This window comes from Liolophura sinensis, chromosome 1 (genome assembly GCF_032854445.1).
Source record: "Liolophura sinensis isolate JHLJ2023 chromosome 1, CUHK_Ljap_v2, whole genome shotgun sequence".
NCBI classification, from domain to species: Eukaryota; Metazoa; Mollusca; class Polyplacophora; order Chitonida; family Chitonidae; genus Liolophura; species Liolophura sinensis.
In genome coordinates, this window is record NC_088295.1 from 31,708,995 (window position 1) to 31,718,996 (window position 10,002).

Here is a 10,002-nt window from a genome sequence, read left to right on the forward strand (position 1 = left end):
GTAATAGCTGGATATTATTAGCTGCATGGTTACTCAGTGATAGAATACGGGAATGTATGGTGTCAGTAACCCTCACATAGGCCCAGGCGTCAGCGAAGTATTTTGTCTGCGGGATAAACTTTCTTTTTCGTACCCTAAGATCATCTGAATTTGACACTAAATTGGACTGCGTTAGAGCACTTCAAGTTTGTGTTTTTAATGGTATGACAGGGATAAAAGTCATTAAGTCATCTGTATTTGGTACATCTGTTCTATCTGTTGGCTTAGGTCACATCTTATATGTAACAGACATATCGATGACAAAATAACTGTTTTAAATTAATATTGTGATGCATAAACTGCACACGTCATTTTCTGCGAAAAGTTGGTGACATGGTTGTTTGTTGGACATATCACCCCTCGTTTTCTCCCATCATCAGTAATGTAACGTGTGGGTTTTAAACACTCCGATTTTTGGAATCCTTGTAAAGCCAAGAAAAGTTCTATATTAAGTAAAGTGCGAATCCTTCAGGATATTATGCTCGCTACATGGAACCTATATTACAGTAATAAAACGAAATTGCCCGTTTATTTTAATTTTTAGGTGGTTTTAGACGTAGAATATATTAAGTATTGACGAACTTGTCACGGTTTATATCTAATGTGCTAAGACTATCCTTAAGATCCTTCTGTATGGAAGCCCCTGTACACACGAGAAGAGTATATCACCATGGAACTCTGCCTAGTATAAAATAACAAAGGTGACATTTATTTAAAAAAACTCATCCTGGATGTATGCTTAACCGTGTTTTGTTCGGGAATACATTACATATACGTTTAGTTCAGCGTTACAAATGTATATATAAATTTAAACATAGAATCAGTCAAACGTTGAAGACAGCTGTTAAATGTATAGCTTCTGCTACCGACTCAAACTTACGGATCAGTTCTCTATAAATTTCTTGTCGTAAACTCTTTGTGTAAGTTGCTGACAAGCAGCTTTAATGCGTTCATTGCTTTGGAAATTGTGTTTTTAGGGATATCGTTTTTTCGATATTTAAGTACGACGTTACACGTCAGTGAACCAACAGAAGCGTTAAACCTAGCTCAGTGCGAGAAGATGAAGTTCGATGATCTGCTGATACACTTGGGCGAGTTCGGATCTTACCAGAAACGTCAGTACTTGCTGGTGTGTTTGCCAAAAATCTTCACCGGGTTCCAGATGGTTATCTCCGTGTTCATTGCTGGAGTGCCGTTTCACAGAGGCCTATAGATACATTCTCACTATTCTCACTCATAACGTGTTCCAGCATCTAACATTAGTTCTCAATTTCTTTCAGGTTTGACTTATTAATACCTCGTTGATATTTATTTATTTGATTGTTGTTTAACGCTCTCCAAACTCAGAAATGCATACGATGGGGGTCAGTTTGACGGGAGGAGGAAACCAGATTAGCTTGGTGCCAGGGATAAACCAATAGTCAATGGAAAATTGCTGAAGGACGTACGACGCTCTGATATACATACCATGCTTGTGAAAGACATGTGGTCTTTAAACGAGAGTAAGATTGCCCAAACGGCCACACGATCACTGTCGACCTTGAAACTGATTTAGGTTTAGTGTATATTAAAACTATTTGCAAAATAATTTTATTTTTATATGAATAAAAGCTGCTTTCGATAATATAATCCCCATTAGAATGATAAAAATTACTATGGATTTCTAGGTGTGGCTCACAGTTGCTAAATTTGGTAAGATTTTTTATTTTCAAATAAATAGTTTCTTGCCTCGGACTCACAAACACATAAATGAGATATACATTTGCTAGACATTTTATCCGGAAACGAAACAACATATTAGGTCCCTCACATACGCATGGATCAATGTTATTTTTGTGTCCAAATCAGCTGACAAAATTGTTTCATGAAACTTTACACAGACACGTGAACTGTTCTTCATTAACAGGTGAACTATACCTGGATGGGAGAACGATACTTACGCTATACAAAGTGAAAGACATCAACTTTATATTAACGCTTCAATTCCGATAGTTGTCGAATCAACAGGGTCGTCTTATAGCCAATGTGATCGCTATGTTCGAGAAGGAGGCGAGCCATTGGTCGAATCGAATGGTAGTGTTCTTGACCTCAACACAAGAGAGTGTGAACAATGGGTTTATGATCAATCCATATTTCAGACGACCATCGTAACCCAGGCAAGGAAGGTTTTCTCAAATCGCAGGATTTGGAAATTGAACTAGACACGTGAAACGAAAAGAAAATACCCGCTAACACTACTAGATTGTTCTATTGTTACATTATTCTTAAAGAGATTAGTTTAATGAAGAAATCGTCAATAAGACCAGTAAAGTGGCAAATCTTCTCATTTATTTTGGTGACAACAGTATTTTCACATGGCACTGAAGAGTAAACGAGTTATTAGTGAATCGACATTGATTAATTCGGAGTAGGTTTTATTTTGCAGATGGATCTGGTTTGTGATAAGAAATCTTACAGATCGCGTGCGCAAATGGCCTTTATGGGCGGCGTTCTCGTCGGTTCGGTTGTGTTCGGAATACTCGCTGATGTGTAAGTGGCTAAGACATAACCATGCAAATTATTCCTTATCATGTTAGCGCTAAACTGATTTATGTATAACACATCGGACATGTCAGCGACTTAATTCGGTGGGCAACTGTAGGATGACCTACATGTTTCAATTATCGACAACTTATATACTACCATGGCACACGATTTGGATACTGTTTTATTATTTATACATCAGTAAAATCCCAGTATTTCCTTCAACGATAAAAATGATATCTTCACTAGTTAGATATCATTGACATTTTGCTATTACACAGCTGGGGACCTTTACCCATGACCCACAGTTGACGTTCTAGTTGAACTACTTTTGTACATGCCGTTTGCTACATTCATTGTGTCACTTCTATCACAATCAGTGAGTGGTAGTGGTGTCAAAAATGTGGACAAGTACGTCTCTCGTAGCTTGCACCTAACGTCAGTATACTCATCAGCAATCAAAAATCGTTTCTAGCTCCACATTCTCTGAACGGTCCTAGCAAACAGGTGATGTCCTAGGGCCGTGAAATCTTCTTGGACCTCATCATCAGGCCGTGCACTTCAGCGCAATATATACATTTAGCTCTCCAAAAAAGAGGTAGAAATTCTTCATGTGCTTAATTTACGTAAATACCTGTATTGCATTAGCATTGAGCACCTTTGTAGAATGTATAATTACTTATAGACAGCGTTTAAAAGTGCAAAGAGGTTTTGTGAGCGCTGACGTGAACGAATTTGCAGCGGGTATGAATAAAATCAGAAATACGACGAAGATGGCACATTGCTTATTTTTTCACGGATACAACAGATAAACTGCTGCGCATTTATATATGGAGAAATTGTCAGGATATAAATAATAAATAGAATATTGCACAGTGAAAGGTAGAAATGCGACTCCTGGGTTATCATTTTCACCTCTCAGTCGAACAATATTTGTGATATTCAACCTTCACTGTGCAATATCCTATATGTCATTCATTCGAGTAGAACATTTTTTGCGTCTTTCCAGCATCATTGAAAATTGTTGACCGCTTCTGTTTTTGTGTGATTCCGTCCTATTTTGGTACTTTGTACACATGTACTTTTATTTAGTTCTGTGGTGGTTTTTGTTAAAAGTCGTTATGCCGTTATTGATTAGGAACGACTATTTTTATTGACGGGTGGTATACGAATGTCTGGACGCATAAGTGGTGAAATAGAGGCTAGAGCAGAGTCATTGCTATAGAAATCACACACTTTGATGTCAGAGATAAATGCTGTTCGTGTGCGTCAAATATTCCAGGAAATGCACATCCCCAGGCAAACAAGCTAATATCTGATAATGAAGCAAAACCATAGGGGAGCTCCGTAGTAAAGACCTCATTAAAAATTGTTAAGAAGACATCGTTGACATCTCACTTGATTTTTATTAGATTAAAAAAGCTCAAATAGGAAGTGGTTATAATGGAATGTGAGAGTGGTTTTCCTGGATATCAAACTGATGGATTGACTCACGGAGTCACTGAGTCGTATACAAACAAGCTGTGACACAACAACGTCCTGATCAAGAGCTAACCAGTGGAAGAACTGACGGTCACGGAGTAGTATACAAACAGGCTGAGTGAGACAATCACGCCCTGATCAAGAGCTAACCAGTGGAAGAATTGACGGTCACGGAGTAGTATACAAACAGGCTGAGTGAGACAATCACGCCCTGATCAAGAGCTAACCAGTGGAAGAATTGACGGCCACTGAGTAGTATGCAAACAGGGTGAGTGAGACAACCGCGTCCTGATCAAGAGCTAACCAGTGGAAGAACTGACGGTCACGGAGTAGTATACAAACAGGCTGAGTGAGACAATTACGCCCTGATCAAGAGCTAACCAGTGGAAGAATTGACGGCCACTGAGTAGTATGCAAACAGGGTGAGTGAGACAATCACGTCCTGATCAAGAGCTAACCAGTGGAAGAACTGACGGTCACGGAGTAGTATACAAACAGGCTGAGTGAGACAATCACGCCCTGATCAAGAGCTAACCAGTGGAAGGCTTACATGAGTGAGGCATGGGAATACATTGTCTGACCTGGACAAGCTGTTCGGTCCGTCAACTTGACCCCAACTTGGCTAGCACATTATCATGAAAGGTCAACTGGGTGGAAGGAAACAGGTCTAGTATCTACATCTGGCATGATTAAGATTTCTCCGACACTAAGGAAAGGCCTTTCAAATTATTGAAATTACTAGTGTTAAATTTTATTGCAAACTCAAGTCCATAGAATTCAAACATGCGTGGTAATAAAGACATGCTGAGATTATATGTAATGTGAGCTTACAGCCAGACAATGCATTAATACAGAGTATGACCCCACTTAGCACATGTTACTGATTGGGCACGGACAGCTGAGGTTCAAACAGGAGCTATCATTTGATTTAATTCTGCTTAAGCCATCATGTTATTAGGTGTGTAATTTGCCACAATTTAAGCATTTACATAAACAGTTAAAGAAACCCTCAATGAGGTAAATTGTCAAAAGGCTGTATTTCACCGGTTACGTGTGACCACTTGCAAATTATCATACTGCCTCAGCTGCTCAGGTTTTACTCTCTGTGCTGTAAACCTTTTGTTGCACATTTTCTATCCATCCTTTAGACTTGGCCGCAAAACCTGCATCCATATTGCCCTAACCCTACAGACGACCAGTGGATTGGCCGCGGCCTTTGCTCTGGAGTATTACAGCTTTTGTGTCCTTAGACTCATGAATGGCACCTCAAACGCAGGACTGATGATTAACTCTGTGTGTTCGGTAAGTTCCTGTCACGTGATTTTGAAAAGACTGATAATTTGTTAGGATGTTTAACGTGGCGTATATGGCTCATGCAGTGACCGACCGGAAATAGGTACAATCCTATACAAAAACCATGGTTCATGGTGCAGGTTACCGTAGGATCAGCAGCTTGAAACCACAACTCCTTGAGAATATGTGTGTTGGTACGTTTAAGTTGTTATTAGTTTAGAATAAAACCCTAACCCGTAAATTGCCAATAACCTAGATTTCACAGGTTTCGTATATGACCATATGCCAACTAACACACTGTTGTCGCTGCTCTAGTTGTACTCTCCCTACCGTAGTCTTTTTATATTCTATAAATCAGCTTAACGGAGGGTTAAAAAAATTACATAACTCCTCTCCGATCTCTTACTTTGTGGACTGAAGTTCTCTGGTCGTTTGTGTTTAACACTGAAAATTGATCTTACAAATATTGACCCGTGTGACTATGGTTGACGAATGATACACAAATATCTATTACGACGAATAGATTTCGAAGACAATTCTTCCTGACAAGTACAATTATATTCTAAGTTTTTATCTGTATTATAAATGGATAAATATTTATTTTTCTGCTTCAGTTACCGAAATCTTGGGACCATCCAAACGACGGTGGGCCAGTATTCTCATCATGTACTTCTTCACATTTGGCTACATCATGCTAGCTGGACTGGCATATTTGATCCGAAACTGGCAGTACTTGGAAATCGCTTGCTCAGCTCCTGGAGCCGGGTTTCTCACATACTGGTTGTAAGTAACTGTTACGGACGAGCAGCAAAGCCACGACACATTGGCATAGATCTTAGCATAATACTGGAAAGCATGTAAGAATATCACAAATAAGAAGAACAATAATAAAAATGATTGTGAATTCTGACGGCAAAACAACAGTTATGGTGATGTTGTTACAAGTACACAAATGTTATCCAGATACGTTAAGACCTACATTTTGTGACAGTGGGTAAACCTCTCTGTTTGAAGTGCCAAAACGAAAGATCTGTTTCTGAACGTTAGAATAATATAGTGAGTTATAGACACCTGAAGGACACATTCCCTGTCCTTTGGAGAAAGTGTTAAACAACAGAGCATGTAGTCAGTTCATTTTCGTATGTATTTGGGGATGTGTTTATGTAACCATGTTTTTTTTTATCAGTGACAAGAAGGCGCAATCACAGTTTTTCACATGACAGGTCACGATTTTGTATATTTCATTATTTGTTCTTTCCATCATTTTTTATGTTCAGCATCCTCCCAGAATCTCCCAGATGGCTCATCGCCAAAGGAAAGAAGGAAAAAGCCAAAAATATTCTGATGAAGATAGCCAAAGCAAACAAAGTCCCTCTAAATGAGAAAATGCTAGATGATGTAACGTTGGAAAATGTGAAACAAACGGAAAGGTTTCCAAAATATTTACTTCTAGAGTGTTGGTTTCCGCGCTGGAATTTCATTTATGAAGTGGTACGTGATTGGTATTATCTCTACTTTTACAAACCATATTTAATGCTATGGTAATTCTTGCGAAAGAGTCATAATGAATCATTCAAAATTCACCTCATTTAATTGTCTTCGAGTCTGACACTTTTTCTCCATTATTTTGGCCAAATACCACAACGCAGGCTATATCAGAATTTACCAATATTTGCTTACCATGATATGTTGACAGGATAGGTGTCAGCACGATGTACTTCTTTCGCATGGTCTAATATTTAGGCTGCATGGTTGCTAACATAATACACTACGTTGGCTTGCTCTGATATGTTTACAGAATGGTTGTCAGTATGATATACTACTGCTTTGATATGTTAACAGGATGGTGTACTACGTATGCATGCTGCGCTATGATAACAGGGTTATGATGGCAGCATGATGTGCTACGATTGCGTGCTCTGATATGTTCACAGTCTGGTTGTCAGCATGATGTGCTATGTTTACATGCTCTGATATGTTGGCAGACTGGTTGTCAGGACTGTCAGGAAACGATGGTTGTGAAGATGATGTGCAGCGTTTGCGTGCTCTGATTTGTTAAAAGGATGGTTGTCAGCATGGTGTGCAACGTTTGCATGTTGTCATTTGTTGAACGGATGGTTGTCAACATGATGTGCTACGTTTACTTGCTCTGATGTGTTGACAGGATGGTTGTAAGGACCGTGTTACAGGTTTACTTACCCTGATATGTTGATGGATGGTTGTCAGTATGATGTTCTACTGCTCTAATATGTTGATGGATAGTTGTCAGCATGATGTATTACTCCTCTAATATGTTGACAGGATGGTTGTCAGCATGATGTACTATGGCTTGTCCCTGAAAAGTGGCAATCTTAACGGGGATATCCACATCAACTTCTTATCTGGCTTGGTGGAAATCCCCGCCTACAGCTGTCTTGTATGGGCCCTGAATCGACTAGGACGTCGTTCTCTGCACTCCTCTATGATGACTGTGGGTTCCGAGATAATGCGCTTGACATTATCATTTTGAAGTTCCATAGACGCAAGTAAAAAACGTGCTTCAGTGTTACTTTGTTCTGAAAGTTTAACAATTCCAAACACATTAAAGGCACAGTCTGAAAATAATGAAAAATTTGACATTGTAGGTTCATTCAGCCAAAGCGTTGTTCACGTTGTTCGCAAGATGGGATCCAGGTTGGGATCTTGCTGGTCTGGCTCTGACTACTGAAATTTGTCATGTACCTTGTGGAGGGTGTGGTTTACTAGTAGGGTCTCAAGTTTCTAGACCACCGTGATATGAGTTCTGGAATTCTATAGTATAACGATAAAAGGAATCAAGTCAATAAACTAATGAACAGTTAACATAACTGGCGGATATGTGTGAAAAGGAGTGTAAGCATGCCTAGTTTTGTTTTCAGCACAACAATGGATCACCATTACTTTAGCCATGATTGGGAAGTTCTCTGCAACCGCCGCTTTCAGCACTGTGTACGTGGTGACCTCGGAAATTTTCCCGACCGTCATCCGGAATGCCGCAATGGGGGGAAGATCTATGTGTGCACGGATTGGCGGAATGGTGGCCCCCTATATTGCTGACTTGGTAAGTCTTTTATTACTGTGTGCCTTCCGGCACTTTATGTAAAAGGCTAAACACGTGCCCCAAACGACACGATGGGGAATGTTAGTGTACACCTCATCTCCTGGAGTGGTTATCTTCTTTTACATGTCACATGCCTTGGTCTATTTACATTTTCATTTGATTGGTGTTTTGCTGTGAAGAAATGAGTTTGATGATATTTCGTTCCGAGATAATGCGCTTGACATTACCATCATATACTACAAGAAAAGTATTTCACTTGCGTGGCAGCACTTATGTTTATATACAAGTGGGAAAATTATGATGATCTTGGTGAGAAAGTACGGTACCTAACCAGGCACAAACCAAGCATTTAAACAAGTTCTTCTACTTCTGATCTCATATTTACTTGCCTTACTGTTGACTTCCATACAATATTGGGGAAAGGGGGGGAGGGGGGGGGCTTAGTGGCCGAGGATGTTAGCTCGCCAGCGCGGGACAGTGACTCAGGAGCCTTTCACCAATGCCGTTGCTGTGAAGTCCAGATGTCTAACCTGGGAAGATCTGCTCGCAACATGCGGATGGTCGTGGGTTTCCCCCGGGCTCTACCCGCTTTCTTCCCACCATAATGCTGGCTGACGTGAAAATATGAGTGAAATATTCTTCAGTATGAGAGAAAGGTCGGCATAAAACACCAACCAAATAAATAAATACAATACAATACAAAACGGTTGTCAACCACTAGTGAGCCAGTTACCCTCTTGTACAACCGACACAGCTGACCAAACCAGTAACTGAATTTTGTGGATATGTGATTCACTTATTCTCGCTCAGGGTGACTACGTGGGCGGAGAGATGGGCCAAGCGGTACCTCTAGTCACTTTTGGTGTGTCGGCTATAGTTGCCGGATGTTTGTCCTTATTTCTACTAGAAACCTTCAACCGGAAGCTGCCAGAAACCATCGAGGATGGGATTAACTTCGCGAGGTAGTTATCACTTTGTTTTGTGGTCTGTATGAAGTGTAGTGAATACTATTTGAAGTTGTTACCATTCCTTTCTGTTGTACTTCAAGATTGCAGAAAAGGACTCCAATACAGTGTTTTCTTGGATATGCTAACATTCATTTGGTGTTCCCGGCGGGAAATGACATTAAATAAAGGAAGGCAAAAAATTAGTAATTCATAAGAATCTTCATGTTCGAAATTTTGGAAAAAGCTTATTGTATCTTAAGAGTTGAGGCTAGATATTCCATGATTCAGCTTCTGTGACGATTCATTAATATATGTGGTTATTAGGAGAAAACTCATTTTTCTGCTTGTGATATAACTAGCTCAAAACTATCTCTAGATGAGTCCTATGTGTGTGAACGAATCAGAAGGAATAACCTTGTAATTTATCAGGGAATTTTAGTCATAAGATACTTGCACAAAAACAGTATTTCCTATTGTACCGTGCTCTGCTGTGTTCAGGGCCAAGTTGTTCAAAAATGGATTAGCTAATACTGGTATTAAGTCAGCAGCCAATACAGCTCCTCAAATTCCAAGTATAACAGCAGCAGTATCAGTTCATATTTAATACACCGGTACACAATTTTTTTAGGCTAAATACAA

General features: G+C 39.6%; 1 protein-coding gene across 1 annotated transcript; it reads left to right on the plus strand.

The window, feature by feature from the left end:
* Window positions 1–1,099: 1,099 nt before the first annotated feature.
* LOC135477426 (organic cation transporter protein-like) lies at window positions 1,100–9,382 on the plus strand. The gene is made up of 9 exons (XM_064757563.1): window positions 1,100–1,248; window positions 1,952–2,195; window positions 2,465–2,568; window positions 5,193–5,341; window positions 5,952–6,120; window positions 6,615–6,767; window positions 7,639–7,811; window positions 8,235–8,416; window positions 9,227–9,382. The coding sequence occupies exons 1-9, from the start codon at window positions 1,100–1,102 to the stop codon at window positions 9,380–9,382; spliced, it is 1,479 nt and encodes a 492-aa protein (XP_064613633.1).
* The last annotated feature ends 620 nt before the right edge of the window (window positions 9,383–10,002 follow it).

Bases quoted from the DNA above. Each gene is read 5' to 3' on its own strand.
- LOC135477426 (XM_064757563.1), top strand. From the start codon at position 1,100: ATGAAGTTCGATGATCTGCTGATACACTTGGGCGAGTTCGGATCTTAC. The intron at 2,569-5,192 runs GTAAGTGGCTAA...TCCATCCTTTAG, and splicing joins TTCGGAATACTCGCTGATGT to ACTTGGCCGCAAAACCTGCA. The intron at 6,768-7,638 runs GTTTCCAAAATA...ATATGTTGACAG, and splicing joins AATGTGAAACAAACGGAAAG to GATGGTTGTCAGCATGATGT.